This window comes from Trachypithecus francoisi, unplaced genomic scaffold (genome assembly GCF_009764315.1).
Source record: "Trachypithecus francoisi isolate TF-2019V2 unplaced genomic scaffold, Tfra_2.0 Lachesis_group11, whole genome shotgun sequence".
NCBI lineage: Eukaryota > Metazoa > Chordata > Mammalia > Primates > Cercopithecidae > Trachypithecus > Trachypithecus francoisi.
The window spans coordinates 18697187-18722229 of NW_022681456.1; the positions used below are offsets into that span (position 1 = coordinate 18697187).

At 49.8% G+C, this 25043-nt stretch overlaps 2 protein-coding genes across 3 annotated transcripts in view; both read left to right on the top strand.

Annotated features, from left to right (window-relative positions):
- Positions 1–4684: 4684 nt before the first annotated feature.
- Positions 4685–7461, top strand: LOC117089351. Its single transcript, XM_033220478.1, has one exon. It carries the CDS (start codon positions 4711–4713, stop codon positions 5530–5532), a length of 822 nt encoding a protein of 273 aa, XP_033076369.1. The 5' UTR covers positions 4685–4710; the 3' UTR covers positions 5533–7461.
- Positions 5876–25043, top strand: part of TBX5 (T-box transcription factor 5) — a 54107-nt gene continuing 34939 nt past the window's right edge. The window contains exons 1-6 of one of the 2 annotated variants that reach the window (XM_033220477.1): positions 5876–6504; positions 10367–10551; positions 12364–12458; positions 14664–14783; positions 15567–15714; positions 19434–19586. In XM_033220477.1, coding sequence (XP_033076368.1) covers positions 10405–10551; positions 12364–12458; positions 14664–14783; positions 15567–15714; positions 19434–19586 — 663 coding nt within the window. In that variant the 5' untranslated portion in view covers positions 5876–6504; positions 10367–10404. Of the gene's footprint in view, positions 6505–8153; positions 8687–10366; positions 10552–12363; positions 12459–14663; positions 14784–15566; positions 15715–19433; positions 19587–25043 lie in introns of those variants that run through there. The other variant, XM_033220476.1, reaches the window with a different exon arrangement.

Here is a 25043-nt window from a genome sequence, read left to right on the forward strand (position 1 = left end):
GCTGGCGCCTGGTGCGTGCTGTCCCCGGCCGGAGAACGCAGTGCCTGGGAGGGGAAGGTCTGGAACAGAGAGGCCTGGCGGCCGCGTCCAGCTGCGAACTCCAAATTTCATCCGGGCGTCCTCCGCAGACTGAGCCTACAGCCGCTTGAGCACGCCGGGGCGCAGCCTCCACATATACTCGGGAACTGCTGGGAATCCCTTAAACGCCCTACCTGAAGGTGTGGGAGAGTAGGGAAAGGGAAGGAGCATTTCCAGCAGGGGCTGTGTGACTTCGGGCAAGTCCTCACCCTTTCAGAGCCTAATTATTTGTTAAAAAAAAAAAAAAAAATGGAGCCGGGCACATCTCTCCCCGGCTCCATCCCACCCACCCATCTTCCTCCCTCAAAGCCAGGGGACAGTGTGTGCTGGCCTTGAGGCTATGATGAATGTGGGCCAGGACTTGGGAATAGAACAGTGAGGTTTGGAAAGGAGAACATCAGCATCTTTCCGTCCTCCCTCCCATCTTGCTTAATGCCAGTGAATCTGGGCTGTTTGCCCCCAGGCTCTCTTCTGGGGCCTCTGCTTCCTCAGTGGGAGTGGGGAGAAAAGACGAGACATCAGAAAGGATTTGAGCCTTCATTCCGTGACAGAAGGAGCAATTCCCCACCGTCCCCCTCCCCCCCGCCACCGGTTTTCAACTCAATGTGCTTTTCGATGCTGAAAAAGTGCCCTTTGCACTCCCCCAATCCAACAGACCACTCCCTGTTCCCCTTCCTGCCTTGACAGAGGAACCCTTCCTTCTGATGGGCTCGAATCCCACCAGAGTGGGGTGGTGGCCAGACCGCCAGAAACCTCTTCTGTAAGGTTGAAGAGAATTGATCTCCCTTCTCATAGAGCAATTCAGAGCTAAATGTGTGAGCAAAACCAGGTTACAATGGCTCTTTCCTGGCCTGCCATAAATGTTAGCTATTATCGCACCTCAAATGCTAACAGATTTGTGAGCCTAAAATACCCACATTGCTCTCTTGGTGGCTGTGTGTTCACAAGTAGGACTCTTCTGAAAATATTAATGCAAAATGCTGGGGAGGGAAGGAAACAAGAGGCCTTGGGTTAGAAATGAGAACCTCTGTAGGCTGCCTGGGCTCTCAGAAGGGAAAGGAATGGGTGGAGGCACTACAGAGCCAGCCAGTGGCTTTGAGGGACATTAGATGTCCCGTCGGAAATAGGGGGAGAGAAGTTAAATTTTGTCTTTCCTGAGTAGTCGGGAGAAAGATGGGGTTGGCAGCAGAATGGAACAAAGCTGAGAGAGGACCCAGAGGAGGAGTTGCTCCTATCCCACCGCCAAAGACCTCCGAGGCCTGGACGCCTTCTCTCTGTCACCCTTTCTCTCCTGGCTGCCTGCATTGTTCCCAAACCCTGCAGGCTCAGTGCCTCCGAGCTGGGCACAAGAAAATCAGCTTGTATTATCCACTGTCCACCCCAAAATGAAAAGAGCCACTTCCCCCTCCCCTCTGACACACATTCAAGAAGAAAGCAGTGCAATCAGAAATATTATTTTAATGTTATTTCAATTACATCCACAATTGAAATTTTTTTCTAAAAAGAAAAGGAGAATAATGTCTTCTTTTCACTCCATTAGCCCTTACAGACATTAATGCCACAATTTCTAATGCTCAGGCTTTTCTCCTTCCATTTAGGAGAAATGGACCCAGGCAAATAAAAAGGTTGCCTGGACTGATGTGGGGAGCCTCCTATGCAGATAGGTGTAGTTAACAGATGTGAAGAGATTAAGTGACGCCTAAAGTCCCAGGTTCCTGGCTGAGATGTTTGGGCCACGGGTTTCGATTAAGATACACCACAGGCTCTACATGATCGGCTCTGGGGTAAGCATTCTGAATTCAAAGACGGGGATTTTGCTCAAGACCTGAACCCACCTGGTACTAAACCTCAATTTTCTCTCCTGTTTAAAAAAGGGGACAGTTTAAAAAATCTCTGCTCTGTTGAACCACTAAGGAGGCTCCAGAAAGTCAACAATGAAGGGCAGAAATGCTTTTCAGGCCTCAGACTGTGCAGTCAATTGCGCGAATGTCCTCCGGGTACCCCATTGTTGAAAGCATTTGGTGGGACTTCCAGGTTGCCATGGTGACCAGGAAATTCAGGGTCCTTGCGGAAATAATTATCAGGAACTTTTCCACTGGTGACTTTGGTCAGTTGTTCACCACAGAGAGCCTCTGTCAGTTGTTTCACCCCAGTATGTTTTGGGTGTGATTTGGGAGAGGGAGCAAGGTGTCTGGGGTCCCTGCTTCTGGACCCTTCTGTTGGGATGTCACCAAAGGCCAGAAACCCAGCACCAGGGAGCCATAGGAGACTAGCTGGAGAGGAAGAAAAATTAGAGGTCTCGACCAAGCAATTGTTTCAGTGACAGATCCTTCCAGATTGGGGTTTGGCCTCCCTCATCACCCACACCCCCACCCACCTCCCTTCACCTCCTCAAGGTCATTACTAGAGTTTTCACTCACAGTTCCAGGCGGGGTGGCCACCTCCACTCCCTCCCATGTATACCAGAGCTCTGTAGCTGAGACCTGTCGTGTCCTCTCTCAAGAAAATCTCTCCCCAGAAGAGTGGCATGAAGGATGTAGAGATTAACTGTCCTGATTAAACTGGCAATTTCAGAATCAGCACAACAGCATTTCAGGTTCTCTTGACCCAGCTAGGCCCAAGTCCGAAAGCCTGATCAGACCTTAGGAATTTTGTAAATCAATGACCTGGATGACTTAATGGTCATTGCTTGAATATTGCCTGAATTGTTGGGTTGATTTGGAGGATATCAGGATGAGTTTTCGTAAAGAGGGTCATTATTATTACAATTGCTATCTCCTTTGTTTTCTTTGCTGCTACAAATTCTGGATTTCTGCAGCATAGACTTGGAGACAGACCCACACCCATTCTCCTTAAATCAAGCACTTTATGAAACATCAGATCGAATTCTCTCCGGTGGGGATGCCTTGCTCTGTGAGGCCTGGCTGGCTGGAAAGAGGCCCGCAGGCAGCCAGAACTGGAGTCGAAGTTTCATCTCTGGTTTTAACTCTGGCCCTTTGAGCGAGCTTAACACGTGTGGATTTAATTTCCCTTTCTTTCTTGCTTCCTTTTCTTTCCCCCTACCCCCACCTTGTGAGGGAACAAGAAAAATAGTCTGCTCTGTCGACAGCGCGACACTGTTCCGTTTGCCAAAGAAAATTTGTCTTTCCAGAGTCCCAGAGAGCAATGGGCTCCCAGGTTTCCAAGGAGCCCTTCAACTGAGGTAGAAGATATCCAGACAGGCCCCCCACCTTCACCCTAGACCTAGACATATCAGTCTGAGTCTCTCTCTTACACAGTTACAGACCTGGAATGCTGTATGTTTCTTCCCCCTACCCCAAACATTTTGGGAGACCTATCAGTGGGTTTTGACCTGCAGGATGGTTGGAGTTCTCAGGCTCAGTGTGACCCTGGAGGGACTCCATGGTCTCCCAGCTGGGACCCTCACCTTTCTAGGCTGGGCACTTCCCAAATTGGAGGAGATAAGACAGTGGCATCCTTGTGTCCAAGCAACACTCGCTTCCACCTTTCTGCTCTTTGAAGTGTGTAAATTTTTAGCATTGGGATCCTTCTCAGCTGGGCCTCGAAATGATATCCCCTCTTCTAGTTCTCATTTCATTACCCTGAACAGGAAAAACAAAAGGCAAAAACAAAGCAAAACCCAACAACGACAACAACAACAAAAAACTTGGAGAGTAACGAGGACAATCATTATCTAAAGCACACGAAGCAACACTAACATGAATGAGGAGAGTAGCAATAATAATTTTTGGTGGAAATATTGGAGGAGAGTATTGGATACTCAATAATCATAATAATAACAGCCAGTATTCTTCCCGCATACTTCCGGTCAGAAGTGGGGAAACCAGAAACCGAATAAAACATTGGGAAGAGACATACTGTGTTCCTGGAAAAAATGTAACAGAGCCAGATTTAACTGGGTGAGAGGGAAAGTGACCCCCTTGAGAAACCAGGGAATGTCTCACCCTCAGACCAACCCTTTGTTTTGCAAATTGAGTTGGTCAAAGTTTAGTTTTGTCATCATTTATATTGTTATAATTATTATTAATTTTCCCAGCCCCGTCCACACTTCTGTTTTTCACCACCCCACACCCCCAAGTTGCCACCGGGTCAGGTGGGGACATACGGGGAGAGATATAGACGGGGATGCATTTTAAAGTGAGTTCTTTTTTGAGAGGAAAACAATGGGTAGTTTTGGATGTGTCTTTCTTAAAAACGGAAGGAGCAAGTGAAGAAAAAAATTATCAACAGCAACCGGCCCCTTTGGTTTGGGTTTTGACTTTTTAAAGAGGAACCTCTGCTGTCCTGTTGCATTATTAAAATCAGGGCAGGAATTTTGCAAAATGAGAAAAATACACTTTGGGAGAAAACCCAGCTGGGAGCAGGTTCGGGAAAGCGACAGTTCTCCGAAAGGAGGAAGGGAGGATGTGCGCTGTAGCCGGCTCCGGAGTTTACTGGCCAAACGATTAGGGAAAAGAACGAGGATTCTCAAACCTAGTTGCGATCTCTCGTCTCTCGTTTATTCTGTTCGTGGTGCGGGCTCCGGAGCGTCTGGGAAAGCCAGTCTGTGAAGCTGGACTTGTAGAAACCTTTGAATGCCGGTCCAGGTGGCTGCAAGGCCCGCGGTCCGGGATGCCAGAGAAAGGAACCACACGGAAAAGTCGCTACGCTCGGAGTTTCGCCTTTCCCTTGCAGCCTCGGCGGGGCCTAGGCCTCGGTTTCCGGCCCGCCTCGGCTCAGAGGTCAAATAGGAACTCATCTCATCGAACTAGCGTTTGGGAGAAGGATTTCGAGTTGCGTTCTTGGCATCTGGGAGCAAACACTGCACCGAAGGAGCCTCGGATTTGGGGAAATATCGTTATTAACAACTTGGGAAACGAAAGCGAAGCTCGGGGCAGCCACTGCAGCCTGGCCGAGAGAAAGGACGCGGGTTGTGCTCTCTGGAAGCAAAGGGGTCTGCGGCTCAGCTGGCCTGGGAGCTCGTGGCCAGCGCTGGAAGCTGCCCGCTCTCCCCACGGGCCTGACCTTGGCTCCCGCAGCAGCTCTGCCGGCCGACTGCCTCCCTGCACATTTTGCTGCCGTTCCAGTCCCGAGCGGAACGGGCCTGGAGCCAGGCCATGCTTCGGAAAGCCCTGGGGGTTAGGGACGCGCAAAACCCAGGATCGAACCCCGAAGCTGGGGGCAAGCCCAGATTCAGACGTCCGGCTCCCTCGGGACCCCTTGACGGGGAACTTACCCTTCCGGAAGGCCCGTCGCTCTCCGGCTCTGTGCTGGGCAGGCCTAGCTCTTCTCTCGGCGCCACCAGGGGCGTCTACGTGGTACGTTCTGCAACTGAATCTAGTGGGTTTCCAGCGGTGCGCAAAAGTTTGCGCGCATCCACCGCTGGACTGCTTAGAAATTATGCTCATTGATCGGACTAAAAATAATAGTCGTCGTGATTACAAGACAAAATAGAGTGCCTCGTGCCTCAGCGGGCCCTGGTGCTATAATTATTCTCTACAGAAATCACCTCTCTCCACTCCCACCCCTACTCCACCACCCACTCGCACCCCGCCCCTGCCGGGCCACTCTGGGACGAATTGCATTCTTGGACCTTTCTCTCAGCAAGACACATTACGGAGAACTCCCTCGGTCTCGTGTCTCCTCCACGACAGCCCAGTAATTATTTCTGTGCAAGTCTGCAAGAGGGCACTCAGTTATCGCATCCCAGCCTAACCAGCTAGAGCGGCGCCTCGATATTCATTTGCCAAGAGCTCCTCCGCGGGGAATTTTTTTTTTTTTTTAATAATAAGGATTCCATGCCTTATGCAAGAGATCTCCGTCCCCCGGAAAAACTCGATTGCCTTCCAATAGAGGTCTGAGGTGGACTCCCACCTCCCTTCGTGAAGAGTTCCCTCCTCTCCCCCTTCCTAAGAAAGTCGATCTTGGCTCTGTTTGTGTCTTAGGTTCATCACCCTCATTTCTCTGGAGAAAGCCGGGTTGGTTTATGTCTTTATTTACTCCCGGGGCCGAGACGTTTGGGACTTGTGGCTGCGCAGACCCGGCACTGATATGCGAAGACGGAGAGAAATTAACCTCCCGCCGCTGCCCCCCAGCCAAGCGTGACAGAGCGCGGGCCGGTTGCGTGACTCGTGACGTCTCCAAGTCCTATAGGTGCAGCGGCTGGTGAGATAGTCGCTATCGCCTGGTTGCCTCTTTATTTTATTGGGGTATGCCTGGTAATAAACAGTAATATTTAATTTGTCGGAGACCACAAACCAACTTTGAGCTGGGAGGTACGTGCTCTTCTTGACAGACGTTGGAAGAAGACCTGGCCTAAAGAGGTCTCTTTTGGGGGTCCTTTTCAAAGTCTTCACCTGAGCCCTCCTCTCCAGCGAGGCGCACTCCTGGCTTTTGCGCTACAAAGAAGACCTGGTATAGTTGGAGGTGAGTTTAGCCCTGGAGGACTAAGGGGGGAAGTAGGTTTCTCTTTGCACTTGGCCCTCCTTGGTTTTTCACCCCGTCTTGATCTTGCTGAATCTTCCCTCTCTGTGCTGCTACTTTTCATGAACAAAATAAGAATGGCTTCGTGTGTCACCTGGCAAGAATGGATTCTCTGGAAAGGTTTGAAAATCCGTGTTTTGCTTGGTGGCCCAGACCATCTGTGCTCAATGAACTAAGCAAATCTGGCTAGGCTATTACCTGGGAGAGTCTAGATTTTTCCTCTCTGGAGGGGCCTGGAGATTATTTATGGGAATCAATTTTATCCCCAAATCTCTGAGAACTTAAAGGGATTGGGGAGGTCTTTCTGGATTTCCCTTTCCCTCTACCGGAGATGTAGCGGTTCAGCCTCCTTCCGATACCATGTTTGTTTTTTGTGTCTTCGACCTAGCATGGCCTTATTAGCAAGCCCAAAGGCCTCCAAGCTGACTTGGAGGGTGAGGGTGTTTTCACAAATAAATAAAACACCTGGGCAAAGATCTGTTTGCAAACAAACCTGGAAGGCGGAGTGAGCACCATAGCAAAGGAGGGTTGGTTTTCTTCCTGGTTGCCCCACATTTAGGGTTGGAGATTCTCCACTTTGGCATTTTGCAGCAGTGGCCTGGCCTGGGATTTTAGCAGAGCAGTCACAGAGGGTTACACAACTGCTGATCTTGGGCATTTCTCCTCCCTCCATCCCTTTCTCCAGACCTTGATTTGCAGGCCCAAGTCTCTTATCAGAACCCTAGAAAAATCAGGACGATGGGGGTACAGGAGGTAAGGATGGGAAACAGAACAGGACTCCTGACATTTACTCCAAGCATCCATATTTGGTGTCCCAATCTGGGTCTGCTCAGACTGAGACCTACTGACTGTGTTTATGCTTTTATTGACCTCTTCAACTCACCCTAAAAAAAAAAAAAATACATTTCAGAGAGGGAAAGGGCAAGAAGAAGAGACCAGTGGAGATGAAAACCCTCCCCGGTCCCCAGTGACTGTTTGATTATTTTAATAAAACTGGGCACTGCATTGTGTACACCTGGAGCAGGGGAGGTCTGGTGGCCCCACTGGGTGGGGGTGGGTGCCCGCAGCGATTTCTTGGCATCTTTGATCTCGGCCCCCATCCCAATGCACCTTCACCCTGCCTTCACCCTAGAGTCGTTGAGAGTAGGGGTGATGAGTAGGGGGTGGAGGGGAGATGTCAGGAAGGCGAGCGCCGGCCAGGCGGGGTCAGGCAGCTCTCCTTCTGGAGGTCAGCCTTGGAGAGAATGTCTGCAAGGCTGCGGAGGCCCGGGGTGTGTTTGTGTGTGTGCCTCCAGACTCGGTTCTCTGCACCGCCAGCGTCATTGAGATTACTTCCCGGTTAGAAGTCGACCGAGTTTGAAATGATTTGTGCAGGAGTTTCTGCAGCCACCGCTTGCTCAGAGAAGCAGAGATGGATGGAGGTTGGGAAAGGGGTAGAGAGGAGGGAGTTATTGCAGGTCTGGGCTGAGAGTCGTTTTGTGATTTGAGTGTTCGGGAAATCTAGTGGAAAAGTTGTGGGGGGGAAGGGAGGACCGGAGGGTGGGAGGGAGAGAGAAGGGGGAGGGCGGCAGAGTGCAGTGGGATCTAGTTGGATAGGCGATTTCAGTACTTTGTGAGCATCGAGGCAACCCAACGTCACTGTGCTCAGCTGAGTTGGCTTGTATTTCAGAGAGAGAGAGAGAGAGAGAGAGAGAGAGAGAGAGAGACTGACTCTTACCTCGAATTCGGGAACTTTAATCCTGAAAGCTGCGCCCAGAAAGGACTTTGACCATTCACTGGGCTCCCAACTTTCCCTCCCTGGGGGTGTAAGGGAGGAGCGGGGCACTGAGATTTTATGGTTGCCGGTGCTCTTGGAGGCTATTTTGTGTTCTTTGGCGCTTGGCAACTTGGAAGTATTTAGCGAGAGCAAGCGCACAGCGGAGGAGGTGTGTGTTGGAGGGGGGCAGTCGCCGCGGAGGCTCCAGCGGTAGGTGCGCCCTAGTAGGCAGCAGTAGCCGCTATTCTGGGTACGCAGTAAACTCCGCATAAACCCCGGAGCCACCATGCCTGCACCCCCGCCTCGCCGCCGGCTTCCCTGCTAGGAGCAGCAGAGGATGTTGTGAATGCACCGGCTTCACCGAGAGAGGTAACCGTCCCGGCAGATGGCCCAGGAGGCTCAGGAGGGAGCTAGTCGGCCGAGTCGGCTGGGGCGGCGGGAATGGCGGATTCCAGCCTGGCTTTGCATTCTGCAGAGAGCAGCTTGCAGAGATTTTGCGCGACTCGGAGCTCCGCGGAGAATGGAGTCCGGGAGGCCGCCGCGGCTGGCGGAGCGGCATTGAGGTTTGCAGGAAGCACGGCCTGGTTCTGTCAAACCGCATCTTGTTCGTCTCCGCCAGCCCAGAGCTCCCCGGGACGCTAGCGAGGGCGCGGGGTAGGATTCTCCCCGCGGCCGGCAGTGAATGGGAGCGCGTGTGGGAGCGCCAGCCCTGCTTTCTTTTGTTGTGAGTAGGCTGCGGGGCTCCAGTCGCCGCCTCCCTGAAGCCCCGAGAACGAGGCGAAGAAAGCTGCTTGCGAGTCAGGCCTCAGAAGCTGTCCTTCTCCTCGGCCCCATTTCTAGATCTCTGGCCACTGCAGATCAGGATGGGATCTGGTCCCTTGCTTAAGCAGCTGCTAAGGTTTTGGGGGACCATCGCTTGTGTCCGCTTCCGAAACTCTTTCCGTTTTAGGGGGAATTTCTACTTGAGTATAGAGGAGATTGGAAAGAGATCAGAGAGCAGGAGACAGGCTCACTGGGCTTGAACAGCTCTGCGGCTGTTATTTTGTGTATTCTAACCTCGTACGCCTGCAACCCCTGGCCGTTCTGTTCATTGCGGTGACCCGGGCCGCAGATTCAACGCCTCCAGCCTAGGACTTATCCGATAATGACTTTGTCCTCGCCAATCCTGAGCCTGGGCCTGCAGTTTTAGCAAGCCCCTTCAGAGAAACCCCCTTCAGCCTGGTCACTCCACAAAATGCCCGCCATCCCCGATCCGGCTGCAGAGCGCTGGTGGCGGACACCCAGTGACGAGCCTCCCTCAGAACCGCTGCACGGTGGCTTTCTTCATACAGTCTTCTGTTTGGCTATTTTTTATCTTTCAACGAATCTTACTTAAGGTTGGGGTAAAGAAAAGGACTTTTAATTTTAAAGGACTTTTAATGTTAGGCCTGTAAATAGTAAAAGATGTATGTGAATTCTCTTTTGAACCTAGTCTCAATCTGCATAACGTTCCCCTCTCCTGTATTTTTGTTTTTGCAAGAGGCGGGTTACTTCACACATATTTGCCTGCTGTAGGAAACTATTCCTCTTGTGAGGTTTAATAAAAAGAGTTGCGACGGCATCTTGTAATTTGGCGAAGAAAGAAATTCTCTAAAGGACACTGGGTTTTTGTTTTGTTTTGTTTTTGGTTCCTACCCAGTGGCTTCCAAAAATACCCACGCCTTATCTTTATTGGCTCTTCCAGAAGTCCAGACAAATTTGACGGGCAGCTTGCTTATCACGGAGAGCCTGCGCAGGGGAGATGCGGGCCTGCCTCCTCCGGGTCTGACGCGGGTCTTTTGCAAGAGGTTGTGCTTGGTCATAAAGTAATAGTAATAATACTAGGAATACTAGTAATAGTAATAATTCTAGGGCCTTCTGCAGTCTCCTTTAGCTGGGAACGGCGGTGCTGGTAGCTGGAAACTGGGGGCCAAACTGCTCCCTCCTGTCACTAGAACTGTGCTCTCCAACCTTTCTCTCGTTCTCTCTCTCTCCTCCCCACCCCCATCTTCCCCTGCTTCTTGTCCTCAGAGCAGAACCTTGCGCGGGCACAGGGCCCCGGGCGCACCATGGCCGACGCAGACGAGGGCTTTGGCCTGGCGCACACGCCTCTGGAGCCTGACGCAAAAGACCTGCCCTGCGATTCGAAACCCGAGAGCGCGCTCGGGGCCCCCAGCAAGTCTCCGTCGTCCCCACAGGCCGCCTTCACCCAGCAGGTAAGGAGACCTCGCGCTTCGGGTCCTGCAGAGATCGAAGTCAGAGTCTGGCTTCCCTGCTCGGCTCCTCTTGCCGGGACAGAACAAAAACAAAAATAAAAAGCAAAACAAACCCACCGACTGTAGTCATCCCCTTTCCTTTTAATTCCCACTCAGTTCCACCTTCTCTGTCCTGTCTCCTCAAATACTAGAGTATTGTCATCCACTTTATTGTGACAGTTATCTTTACAAAGGATTTTTGAAATCTACTTAAATTGTTCGACAAATCTCAATTATCCGGCTGTTTGGGGTCAGCTAACAATGGCCTAGATAATTCCTTTCCCGCTGCACTACGTGTAGAATCGGCCCTCAGCATCTTAATAAGGGCCAGGTCAGCGGCCGCTTCAGGCCGGCATGAGCGATGGCTTGACCCCTCTTCTGATCTCCCGTAGCCTTCGCCTTCTCCTGCCTCCTCCTGCCTCCTCCGCGCCGCCGCCTAGACCCGCGCGCCCCACCATTTGTCTTGCGGTCGGGGCCTGGCTGGCTGGCACGCCATCACCGGCCGCTGGGAGCGCACAGGGCTCCGCCCGGAGGGCACCAGGAGCCTCGGGTTCGCCAGGCTACCACCTGGGCCCGGGCATAGGGAGGAGCCTCACCTTGCACTCTGCGCCCCAAACCCGGGACGCACTGGGCGTTCAAGTAGGCCCCTCAGTAGATCCAGTGATTTTTAAATAAGGTGTCACGGGGGTGTGAAACGGGGTGACGACCAGAAGAGACACTTGCCCATAGCTAAAACCCTACCTTGGGATTTCGATGTCCTTCCTGGGTTTTCCCCGCTTCTTTCTTTGGCCTTTAAGTTTCGGGAAAACGTGTGTATATTTGTAGAGAAGCAGAGCATGAACACAGTTTAGGAAACTTACAGATTTTTTTTTCTTTTAAGGAAAAGCAAACCCACTTTTAAACTGTTGCAAATTATTCCAAAATGAAGAGTTTGTGTGTGTATGTGTGTGTGCGCACATATGTATATATGTGTATGTATGTTTATATTTGCATTGGTTCTATAAATGTAGTTTTAGCAGAAAGGCAAAATGTGAAATGGCATCAGGCCTGCCCTATAATCAAAATAGCTGGATGTGGATGGAGCTACTTGCAGGGAGAGCCTGGAGGGTTTGTTAATATAGATATTTAGGATTAATTTTCATTCTGGACTGTGAGAACATATGGTAATATAAGCATTTTTAAGTTTAAAAATTCATATATGTTCATTTTTGTACCCCCATGGCCAAGAATAAGCAAGTATTTGTACATCTGTATGTTTGGTGTGTGGGCATCTGAGCAGCTACATAAGAATATTCTGAGTGGTTTCCTAGATTAGGTTTCTAGTTTTTCTAGGTTAGGTTTTTTGTTTGTTTTTGTTTTTGTTTTCGTTTCCCTGTATCTCAGGTGAAGTGGATTGAAATTGGCTCTGGTTTTTCTTGGTTTGTTTGGTTGGTTTTTGCTTATTCTGGTCCTCCTCAGTGACATTCCGCAGCACCCTGATGGTGGGTGATCATTCCATAGCCTTGTGCTGGTGTCATTAGAAGGAGACAATACAACACTGTGGGTTCAAGTGGTTGGTGCAAACCTCAGGGACTCAGCCTACATAGGGATCCCTGGGCAGAGGCTATTGGGTGCTCCAGATAATTCTGCAGTAGGCGGAGGCCACTTTTTACCCTCTGAGACCACAGGCTCCAGTGGGAAGGAGGAGCAGTCTCTGTGTTTTGGGGGAGTTTGGGGACGGAATGCCCACTACCGCCAGGGCTTGTCAGTGTGACGTTTTTCTCCTTCTTGCAGGGCATGGAGGGAATCAAAGTGTTTCTCCATGAAAGAGAACTGTGGCTGAAATTCCACGAAGTGGGCACGGAAATGATCATAACCAAAGCTGGAAGGTGAGATGGTTAGTTGTGTAGAGAGAGGGACGAGGAGAAATAGTGGGAGAGGTGAAGAAGAAAAGGTGGCTTGGAAGAGAAGAGGGAAGGAAAGGGGCAATAGAAGAGGGAACACAGAGAAAGAAGAGAATAGAGGAGGAGGCGGGGAGAGACAGAGAGAAAGAGAGAAAGAGAGATCCTGGTTAGAGAGGCACAGGGAGATTCCTCCATTGATCTCTCCTGGGATGGAGGAAATACTCTAAACGTTCAAGTCCGGAAACTGGGCATTTCTCCCACCTCACACATAAAAAGAATAAAGAGCTTGGGAGACCGTGCTATCTGGATTCGTAATGAAGGAAAGAGAGAAGAGGGAAAGGAAAAAACAGAAAACAGAGACCCCAAGAAGACAGAGTCTAGAAGGTCTTTAGGTTTCAGGGGTCTTGGACTTTTTCTTTACTTCCACACTCATTCCCACCCTCCCTGACCTTGGAGTGGTTCCAGGGTCCCACCCGATTGTCAAACTCTGAATCGTTGAATGTATTCGCTACCTCTTTCATTGTTTATAGAAAGCTGGCGAAGCCTTTGAAACTGAACCGGGGCTCGGCCGGGCTCTATATACAGACACCGATAAACACAGCAGCTTCGCCAAGACACTCGCCCCGTAGTTCCCCTTAAAAGCTCGCAGAGTTTTAGCTAGAAGTGCTAGACTTCTGGGGGAGAAGGAGGGAGAGTGGTGCAGCTCTATATGTCAGTGTGAGTGTGTGAGAGTGTGTGTAGGCGCGCGCCCAGGTCTGGGGACGTCCTGGCCACATCCCTTTCCATGCTGGACTGGTCTTCCGCGTCCCGCAAAGCAAAAAGCCGGAGGATGTCCCGAGCAGGCGTGTGGAGCAGGCGACCGGTAGGCCCAAGCCACCGAGTGTGTGAAGGGGGAGGGTGGAGCCGCCTTTCCAGACGCCCCCCACCCCGCCCCCGTTCTCCAGCCGAAGCCTCCCTCAATAAACTGACAACAGTGACATTTATTATTATTTAAAATTAAACAAAGTCTGTTCCCCGCTCGGCCCAAACCCTGAGTGAACTAGGAGGCGCGTACTGTTTACATCAACGAACTGCAGTCCTCTTCCTAGTCCCCCAGGAAGGAAAGACACGGCCGAGTCCCTCTTTCCCCCAGCCGGAGTCGTGAGGGTTTAACTATACAAGGCCTGCGAAGTCTTCTGCGCCTCCGCCTCCGGGCGCACTCGCTCAGGCTGATAAACACCGCGAGGCTTTGGCTCCGCGGCTCGGAGGGAGAGGCCTCCATTCGACCCTTCCGGTCATCGCCGAGTGAGCCCAGATCTGCCAACTTGTCTTTTCCCCCCAGGCCAACCTTGAGAATCTTTGCTTTCTGGGGCATGCTCCTTAGAAGGTGGAGGGAAATTTGGAGTGCGCCAGGGGCCAGAAAGGTAGCAGAGACGGCACAGTTCCGGGCCATCGGCTTGCGAACGACTCGATCTTAGTTCAGGCCTCAGCTTTTTCTGAAACCAAATCTGGAAGGGTCTGGAATTTCTTTGCTGAAGGCCAAGGAATTTCGACTCTTCAAAGAAGAGCGTCAGGCGCCTTGGAGAAATTGTGGGGGCATTCAGGAATAAACTGCTAGAGACCAGTATCAGAGGTCATTAACCGAGCTATACTGGGAACTGCGGCTTACCCCCTCCTCCAGGGGCAGAGGACCAAAGCCAGGTCGGGAGGCCTGTGCGCACCCACGCGTGTGCGTCTCTGGGGCGCACACACCTTGCGTACACGTGACACCTTAGCGCCGCGAGGATCGGCGGAAGCACCTGGCTAGACAGATCCTCTAGGATCGGCACCTAGCTATGTACCTAATAAGCCTCCTCTCCCCACAAATATTAATAGTAGGTGTCTGGCTCTGAAAAGGCCAGTTAGCAAGAGCTGAAATGGAGGTCCCTTTGAAGCATCTTCAAAACCCGTTCTCTAAAGGCGCCTGCGTCCTGGTTTGTTTTCCTGTAAGGATACCTACAGTTGCCCGCCTGCTGTTTTCTCCTCCCTTCGCCTTTCTCCTCCTTATAACTTCAAGGGAAACCCGGGATGGATCTTGCGGTGAGCGGAACGGGGCTATTTTCCACTTCCACGTTTCTCCAGGAATCGCTTTTTCCATTAAAATGGATGCAGGCTGCCTTCAAATATTGGCATTAATTCCCGCCCCCCTCTCTCCCTCCGTCCCTCTCTTAGGCGGATGTTTCCCAGTTACAAAGTGAAGGTGACGGGCCTTAATCCCAAAACGAAGTACATTCTTCTCATGGACATTGTACCTGCCGACGATCACAGATACAAATTCGCAGATAATAAATGGTAGGCACTGGGTTGGCAGGTGGAGCGGGGAGAGAGAAAAGTGGAATCTTCTCCCGAGAAGTTGAATCAGTGAACATTTTGTTGTTGTTCCTACTGTGTGCTAAAGGCGTCTGTCCGCCTATCCCATTGCATTTTACTAACCATTCTCAGACGAAGAAACTGCAACCATTAGCTCCGGTTTTCCAGATGAGAAAACGGAGGCTCAGAGGAAGTGAGGTGCCTGTGTCTATCGCTGCACCCATAGGTTGTGGATTTTTACAAAGGGTATTGTTACCAAGTGCTGGAGGTATTTCTGGGGCATAAAACCATTTACAGTTATTTTTTATGAGTTACCTGCTTTGAACATGCATTTTTATGAAATTGCAAAATCGGCCCGTGGTATTCAAGTTAAACAGTTAAGAGAGGAGAGGCCCATTTCTTGGGTAGAATTGTTCCCATGGCTGCCAGCAGTGCAGGGGCCTGACGATGAAGTCCCCGTTGAAAGCCCTCAAGGAATTTTCAAGGCTTTTTGCACGTCCAGACCTCCAGAACCCGCCACTTGTTTGTGGGATGTGAGAGGCTGTAAGAAGAAAAGGCTGGGCCGGGGGCTTGCCTGGACCCAGGCACCAAGTACGCTGGGGCACCTGGGATTGCAGATACCTAAGGGAGACGGGAGGGCCTCCAGATTATTTCCAGCTACTACTTAAGAACCTTCACCTGGTGCGTGAACTGAAGCACGCTTCGGTGCAGTGCGCTACCTCCAGACTCTGAGCCAGGCTTGTAATCACACCTTCCTTCATCTAGGTCTGTGACCGGCAAAGCTGAGCCCGCCATGCCCGGCCGCCTCTACGTGCACCCGGACTCTCCCGCCACCGGGGCGCATTGGATGAGGCAGCTCGTCTCCTTCCAGAAACTCAAGCTCACCAACAACCACCTGGACCCATTTGGGCATGTGAGTACCGTGGCCTGGATTCCACGCTTTGTCTCCCTCTTGTCCTCTCTCCCTTCTTCTCACTGGGTTTCTCTCTCTTCTTGGCTCTGTTCTCCTTTTCTTTCCTCCGTTTTCCCCCACTTTCCTCTCTTTCTGCCTCTGCCTTCTTGATCTGGACTTCCTTCCTCTTCCTTTTCCTCCCTTCTGTCTCATTTCTTCTCTCATTCATTTCTGTTAACTTCTTTCACCTTCTCACTCGCTTTCCCTTTACTTTCTTTTTCTTCCTACTACTTCATCCTCTGTCTCCACTACTCTCCTACGCAGATATCTGCCCCTCTGCAGTCCTCCCTGTGATCCACACTCCCCAAGTCTGGGTCTGTAGCTCCTTGGCGGCTGGAGATATGGCCCCCAGCTCACCTGGTCTGGGACTGCATCCTTGCCGCTAGGGCCCAACCCCTCTCCCTTTACCTAGAGATGGAGGAATGACTAAAGCTGCTCATTCCAGGCCTGGAGAGTCTGTGAATTCGATTTGTGGTTAGGAGTGGAGGGCTGTGTTTCAGTCTTGCAGAAAATATGGACCCTCTAGCCCAATGGATACCCAGTATAGACTGCACAGAGGCTGGACCACAATGAAAGCCATATACCTTCGCTCCCCACTTCTCAATCCTGCCTTAATTTTGGGATGTTCCAGGGGAGAGGGAGAGCCCAGCTCACCTGCCCCCTCTTTTCCAGATGGGAAATGAACTCATAAGAGGTGAACTATGGTGCCAGTGCCACTTTTTAGCTTGATACTCCTGGGGAGATCTGTTTTTTTCAACATCCAGCTTTCTCCCTTTCCACACTGTGCCCAGAGCGGGCGAACCTAAACCGGGGTCCTAAACTTGGAGTCTGGATTGGACCCAAGAGAGGGGACTGGTGAATTTCCTGAAACTGAATGCAGGGTATTGAATGTGCAGCCTGCCCACCACCCAAAAGAATGTGTAGGTTTTGTGGATTCTTAGTAGGGTCATCACCCCTCTTCCCAAAGAAAAACAAAACACAAAACGCTGATTTTTGAAAAAATGTCCCCAGATCTCATCGTTGCAGATAATAACTAGAACGGAACACACATTCTGAATTAATGTTTAGAACTTTTAGCTGGATGATTCTGCCATACAAGTGTGTACTTTCATCTTAGGGCATTTGATTCTCACTGCAGCCTAGGGGGAGGACGGAGAGGCATAACTTTTGTACAGGAGGAGTCCAGGGGATGGGGTGGGGGTGGGGGTGGGGGAGTGACTTGCCAAGGTCCTGCAGCCTATATTTGGGAGCAGAGATTTGCGGCCAGGTCTCTCTCATTACAAACGGGGTTCTCTGTCCTGTAAGGTTGTAGCTTCAAAGAGGAGCAACAGATAGACCCATGGTTGCCAATTTCAGGGAAAGGAGGGGGCTGGGAGGGAATGAATTTGGTCAAGAGGGCGGGGAGGATGGTCTATGAAGTTCCGAACGAGAAATCTGCTCCTTTGAGGCCTTGGGGATGAAGCACTGAAGTCCCCAGGATCTGGAATGGGAAGAGGATTCCAGGGGTCCCCACTGGTGGGTAAATGCAGCTCTCAGCACGTGGGTGGAGAGGAGAAAGAACCATTCCCTTTCTGTGGAGCCTGCTAGGAGGGCACGGAAGGCATTTTCCCGCAAATGCAGAGGCGCTCTGTTAAACCCTGGTGTTTTGCCCACGAGTTCTTCTTGCTGGACTTCCCAGGAGGTGCTCTGTAAATTCAGCTTAGGTAGGCGTTGGCTGACCCGCTCTGACTGTGCATCTGCCAGTCCCCAGCGGATACCTTACCAGCACTAGGGAAAACCGGCCCCATTTCTAAAGGTTCCACTTGCATCTCTGGGCTGGCTCCTTCTGGAGGATGGGACCCTTGGGTGGGGTCCTGCGTGGTCCTTGACGCTGGGAAGTGGGACGGTTCCCACTCATTTCGGCTCCTAGCTTTTTCTCTGCTCCTCTGGAGTGCCTTTGAGGTCTCTCTGGGGCGGATGCCTGCGGAAGGTGCACAACCCCACCACCAAATTCCTGGCATCCCTGCCAGGTTCAGGACCTTCCCGGCTGGGGAGAGGGACTCGGAGCTGCTCAGAACTGCCTGGAAACCAGGCATTCCCACCCCAAACTCCAGACTTTTAATTCAGAGCCGCCCTAATGAAATTAGGAGCCATTAGATCGCCCTCGCGCTGCTGTCTCCACACTGTCCCCAGCCGTCAAAGCAATTTGGCTAAGCCGGGCCGATGGCCCCGCCGGCCGGGGACTGTGGCGGCCAGCGGGGCCCTGCTGCGTCTCTCTGTCGCCACGCCGCCCCGGTCGGCGTCGCTATCGGCCGTGGAGGCGGCCGGACCACGGCGGCCGGAGATTAGAGCCGCGCGGCCCGGGGTCGGGCAGCCGCGGGGCCTGAGAGTTCCTCGTCCCTCCCCCGCCCGGGCCGCGGCTCCCCTCCCCCAACTACCTCCACCCGCTTGGGGCGGGGCTCCGGGATTGGTCCAAGAATCCTGCCCCAGGGTCATCAGTGCAAATAATCAAAATCACCGAGACAACCTCCGCAGCTCCCGGGAAAAAGCAGGCTAGATTTTCAGGCTGTTAAACGCAGCAATTCGCACGTTGGGTGGGGATGTATCAGAGCGTTTTGATAAATATTAGCGTTAAGAGCCTCCCGGGAGCATGAAAACCCAGTTCATCAGAACAACAAACCCAGTTTTATTGGTGAGGATGCTCATCTGTGACTAGCCCCGGCTCCAGCAAGAACATGCAGCCTGGAAGTCCTCCTCCTCCTCTTCCTAATGATAATGGTGGTTGTAAAAATAACAGCACAACTACAGCAGTTAGGAACCCTCTTGTCCCTGGGAGCACCCCTAAATATGGGGAAGATAGGAAGTAGAAAGAGAATATTCCTGAAAAAGCAGATGTTGCCGTTCTGTTTGGGATCAAGAGTGGAGATAATTCTGGTTATGGATCCTGAAACGTGATAAAGCTGGAGAAAGGGAGTTTTCAGGGCAACCAGCCCCTTCTTTGAGGGGTGTTGGGGGTGCTTCCTCCCCACACCTTATGAGCTGATGTCCTTGGAGGTCAGATCACCTGCGCCCCCCCAAATATCTTCTCTTTTCACTAACTCTACTTTGCTTGTTCTCCAAACAAAGGCCTCGGATTTGAGGTCTGATCACCCACCCTAAGCCTTAGAAAAAGGTTGTGCCCCAAACTGGTGACTTTTTTGTTTTATAAATTTCAGTTTTCCAAACATTTGGTATCTTCTCTTGCATCCCTTAGAGATTTGGGGAGTGGGGGTTATTTGCATGTTTGTTGTTTGTTTGTCCCCGTGCCCCCACACCACCCTTCAATCCAAAAGTGCCGTTCAGGCTTCCCTCCAGACGTGGATTCCTCGATCCAGACTTGCTCAGCTCACGTTGGGGGTGGGAAGTGCCCTATGCAGGGAGTTAATTTATTAAGCAAACTTTATTAAGAATTCTGATTTACTGCTCTGTGTGCCTTGGGTAGATTCCTGGAATATTACCCTGGCTTTTTCAGTTGGAAATTGTTATTTTTGAAATGTTTCTTTTTAATGAAATCCCTGGCCCCTTTTCAAAACAGAAGAAAAATATCTATTTTTCGAGAGCCGATATAACAAGGCGAATTTAGAGGGTGGGGAGCAGGGTTTTATCTGGAGACAAAGGGAGTTTTGATTTTCTTACAATCTCATTTTCTTTATTATTTTTAGATTATTCTAAATTCCATGCACAAATACCAGCCCAGATTACACATCGTGAAAGCGGATGAAAATAATGGATTTGGCTCAAAAAATACAGCGTTCTGCACTCACGTCTTTCCTGAGACAGCGTTTATAGCAGTGACTTCCTACCAGAACCACAAGGTAAGCCCGAAGCCCAGGAACGGGTGCCTGGGGCCGTCTGCTCTTTCTTTTGCATGAATCTGCAAGGGTTTCCTGCTGGAACTTTGCTCCTCTGAATGGCAGCAGTCGCCAACTTCCACCCCAGGATGCTGGGGTGGGGACAAAGCTGCAGCCTAAGAGTTTCAGCTGTTTTTAGTATATCCACGGGCTTGGCATGACAGTCACAACCACACATATGCACCCACACCTGTTAGAAACAAACTTGTCAAACCATAGATGGGCCACACACTCAAATGCCACAAGAAGGCATCCCACTGACCTTATGAAATGCCTAGTGGGAAGAAAGGTTGCTTATTGCATGGCTCTGGAGCTGCCGTTTCGTTTCTGGGGCCATCATTTCTGCTGGGGTCAGTTTTCTCCTCTCCACCTTTTTAATATTTTTCCCTCCAAGACAAGGTCTCACTCTGTCACCCAGACTGGAGTGCAGTGGCACAATTTTGGCTCACTGCAGCCTTGACTTCCCAGGCTCAAGAGATCCTCCTGCTCAGCCTCCAGAGTAACTGAGACTATAGGCACACACCATCATTATGACCAGCCAATTTTTAACTTTTGTTTTTTGTAAAGACAGGGTCTCGCTATGTTGCCAGGACTGGTCTTGAACTCCTGGTCTCAAGCGATCCTCCCACATTGGTCTTCCAAAGTGTTGGTAGTACAGGCATGAGCCACTGCACCCAACTTTGCCACTCAACTGGCAACAGTGCAGGTGGCAAAGTTGCCGGGATCCTTAGGATTGGACTTTCCTGATGCTTCCCTAATTGTTTCAGAAATCACTGACTCCAGACCACATTCTTGAGCAAGGTTTGCCTTGTTAAAATGAAAACAGAGCAACCTGCGCCGCCAGCAGCTTGGGATAACATTCCCGGGACTTAGACAAGAGCCTGCAGAACCACAGCTTGGTGAGGGGAAGCACACCTGAATTGCTTGGTAGAAGGTGGCTGCAGTTTGGTGTTGGGGCAGGATGCTGCCGGATGGATTGTGTGAAAGTCAGACCCCATGAGGTTCAAAATCCAGGCACTGGTTTCGGCATTTCAAAGCTTGACAACAAATTTGGAGCAGGCTGCCTATAGCGGCGGGTTGGAGGGTAGGGGGAGGATCTTCTCTTTTTCCTTAGGAGAAAGCTTGTCTCGACTTGTCAGGATTCACCTCTGTTCCTTAGATACCCAAGTGCTTGTGGATTCGTTTTATTGCGGGTGGCAGGAGGGATTTAATGTTTCCTAAGCCTTGTTATGAAAATATCTAGAATCTGGAGAGGCAAATAATAGGTGCTGGGGGAGGGGCACCTGCCCTCATGGGGTTGTAGACTGTTAGGAGTATTAAGCAGTGATGTGGGCTTAGAAGGCTGTGGGAGGGCAAGGTGGGAGGGGGGTCCATATGGGATCTGTGAGGGCAGGTCACCTAGATGGATTTGGGGATGGTGCACGCCACCCCCCTCCAACGCCTCCTTCATAGCTCCTGTCCCCACCAGCAAGGCTGAAGTGGAAGGGGAACTGCAGGAGCTGGGAACCGGACAGGAGAGGCCAGAGAAGGGTGAGAGGTAGGCTTAGCACCCCAAATCCTCCCGTCACCCCTCGAAGTTCATTCCAGTGCAGGCTGGCTTGGTAGAGAATGCCCCAACTGAGGCCGGGACTGTTCCAAAATGCTGTGGGTAATGTCCAAATCCAGATTGTCTGTGAACAGACCAAGCTGTGATAGACAGTCCTTTCCAGGCCACGAGGCCTGTCTGGGAACCCAGGTCAAGAGAGAGTTTCCTGCCCTTGCAAAGAAAACTCATTCCCCTCAACACACCATTCCTTTTTAAATGGGTAGGAGGATTTTTCTGAGCATCTTTCCACTTGTTGAACCAGCAAGAGCAAAACTGAGGGTCGAATGCCCTGAAAGATGTAAAACTATTTCAGGCCAATTTGAGTCTGGCTGCTTGAATCCTGTTTCCCTCAATGGTTGCTGTAAACCTGTGTTTAGCTTTGTGGTGATGGTCCCAGAGGGAAAAAAAAATAGCAATAAGGAAACTCAATTCTTCCTATATATGTATACGCTTACATGCTCTCAGACCAGACAGGGTTCCAAAAACATATCGTATCTTTCCCCCGTCTACCCCAAGAAAGCTCAGGTTCATACAGGAGGACAGGAAGGGGTAGACATATAAAAATGACCTGCTTAAAAAGCCATCTGAGTACTCAGGTCCTTTGGAAGAAATACCCTAAATTCTGTGTGCTTATGCTTATGGTCTTAAGACTCATCAGGTGTGGATAGATGTGGGGAAACTCGCTCCCTCTCTCCTTCTCTCTGTTGACAGCCTTATTGAGGCATAATTGTCATCCAATAAACTGCCATATTTGAAATAGACAATTAGATAAGCTTCTTGTGTATATATATGTATACCCGTGAAACTGTCACTGCAACCATTTTTGAATATGCCCAACACCCTTTACATTTCTATTTAAAAAGTGTCTTCCCAATGCACATATTTAGTGATTGATGTGCATGAATGCCTGCCTGCCCAATGGGGTGTGTATGTGTGAATTATTTTTTTTTAGCACAATGTAGGGAATCATGTGTCTAAGAATGTGTGTCTTCAAATATGCATTTGGATATATGTGTATTTGATGGCCACACTAAGGGTTCACACACAATAATTGCTTTTCTTTTCTGTATTGATTGAGTCAGGGAGCCCGATTGAGCTGTGCATAAAGGTCTGTTTAGCCAGCCTGACAGATTCCTTGACATCTGGGAGAGAAATTTCATGGAAGACAACTTTCTGTTTCCCTCCCCCACTTCTTACTTTAGAGCACCAAAGGCACCTATTTTCTTTTTCAGGAGCAAATCCAAAACTGTGCACTTTCCCAGTCAAGTGCAGGGCCCCTGCAAACATTTCCCACATGGATATATGATGTGTGATTTAAATAAGTGGGCCAGGGTTGCATGTGATTTGTGGACTCAGTCTTGCTACTTTATTGACCCACCTGGACCGGGTGTTGAGACTTCTGACTTCATGGGTAGAAGCCAGCTGAGCTCACCATCGCATAGGGTTAAGGTGGATGACTGTAGAGGCTGACTGCTTTGGTTCAAACCTATTTGACTTTGGGCAAATGATTTAACTCCATTTCCCCACCTGTAAAATGGGGATAATAAGAGAACTCACCTCATAGGGTTGTTGTGAGGATTCAATGAGATAATTCCCAGCAAGAGTGTCATGCGGGATCTGGCAGAGAGCTAGCGCAGAGCATTAGTAATGATTGATGAGACCCTTGATTGACTACTTAGCTGATCAGTTTATTAACAGGGCAATTCCATCCGAAACACAGACTTCAGAAAACTCTTACTTTGCTTACTCATTCTAACTTCCTGGCTAGTTTAGAATCTGAAAGACTGGGAATTTAAATAAGTTCTTATTCCTGTGGTTGAAAAACAACTGCAAATATTAGTCTTTGTGGTTTAGTTGGCTCATTCCCTGATCATGTCATCAATGCAAGGACTATTTGTCTAGCGTTTTGCCTTGGATAAATGAGCAGGGAAAGAAAAGCAATGCATGTGATTAAATTGCCAAGACAATTTGGAAAACTAAGGACCACCGTTTTTAAGGTCAAAGGGCCCATTGCCTTCAGAATGATCTTTCTCTACTTGGATGTAGGTACCAGGTGGAGATAGGTATGCTACAGGGTTCATTTCTTAGGCTACAATCACATACCCATATACCACAGGGCCCCTAATGACGAGACACATTTCCTCAGCCCAGCTGTGATCTCGGACTGGATTTGGGACTTATTTCCCCAGGTGGTTGACAGCTTGAAAAAGATATTTAAAAACTCAAATCTTCCCCAGCGACGTTCATTCTGTGAAACACGTTTTTGTAAAGTTTTCACTGCTGTTGTCAGCAGCTCCCAGAGCAATCCCTAGAAATATTTAGGTGTTAAAAAAGGTCACGTGGGCATTTCATTTCCCTGTTCTTGCAACAATGGCTGTGTATGCAAGCAATGTCTATCCCCAGATATTAACTTAACTTTGCCATTAAAAGGCATTTTCCTCCTGCTTAAATCATTGTGTAAGGAGTCTATATTTATGAGGTATGAGCTTTCTGGTCGGGACCAGGAAATGAACCCTTAATAGAGAGACATAATTAAGATTTTTGGTCCTCGTGAGGGTTTTAAAAAACTTTTTTCAAAAGCAAGAATTCACAACAATTATTCTCATTAATTTTTACAACCTCTGTCTCAGTTGGAGCTGGTATTTATGTTTGTTTTTCCCCCACTCCCAAATCTCTCCCGGATATCCGGTTTTATGTTGATTTTGAAGGGAGTACATTTGCGTGGTGAATAGAAGAAAGTTTTACTGAAGTCTTTTGGTGGAACTGGGAAATCCAGGTGTATCAGTTTGTGTGTCCACGATCTAACTCACAGCATATTAGGAAGGGAATTTAATAAACATGGCTGTAGTATGTGAGTGGACAGATATTTTGACCTGCAGATAATGTATGTTGTATGTTGACATTTCTCAAGGATAATTCTTAGGTCATATAGGCATCTATAATCAGTTTCCAAAAGAAGTTACACGTAAAGATCAACATACCTAAGTGAATATATAAGAAATGTGCTTGTCCTGTGCAATCATATTTTTGCAAGCTATAATGGTAAGCACAAGATTAGGAATAGCCAATCTGTTTGAGGTGTAAGGAATGGATTTGAGCAAAAGGTTTTTGCTGATAACATAAAATTCTCCCTTTTCTTCTTTCCTTGGGGCAATTTTTTGTTCTGAGTTCTCGGTGGACATCATGGACTGAGCACTAATTCTGATGCTCAGACCCTCACTAAATGCTGGTGTCACAGCCTCACCATCTTTGACATTTACTTCTGAGACTGGGGTGGGGCGGGGTGGGGGGTGGGAGGAAAAGATGTCCTTCATCCATTTTTAAATGACCTATTTCTTCTTAACTTTTTGCAAGTCCATTAAAAGATGATTTATGGTCAACTGGGTGAAATTTCATTGTGATAAAGTCTGCGTGAGAAAGAAAAGTCCCATTAGGTGTTGGGTGTTTAGACTCTTAAAATACAAGTGAATGCAGGAGTACACATCTTAAGACGACTTTCCAAAAGGATTTTATAGATTTTTCTACTCATTCAGAAGAGTCAAGAAAAAATCTGAGGCCAATCTGCTCACGCCTGTAATCCCAGCACTTTGGCAGGCCAAGGTGGGTGGCTCATTTGAAGCCAGGAGTTCAAGAGCAGCCTGGCCAACATGGTGAAACCCTGTCTGTACTAAAATACAAAAATTAGCCTGGTGTGGTGGCAGATACCTGTAATCTCAGCTACTGGGGAGGCTGAGGCAGGAGAACTGCTTGAACCCAGGAGGCGGAGGTTGCAGTGAGCTGAGATCACGCCACTGCACTCCAGCCTGGGTGACAGAGTGAGACTCTGTTTCAAAAAA

Bases quoted from the DNA above. Each gene is read 5' to 3' on its own strand.
- LOC117089351 (XM_033220478.1), top strand. From the start codon at position 4,711: ATGCCAGAGAAAGGAACCACACGGAAAAGTCGCTACGCTCGGAGTTTC.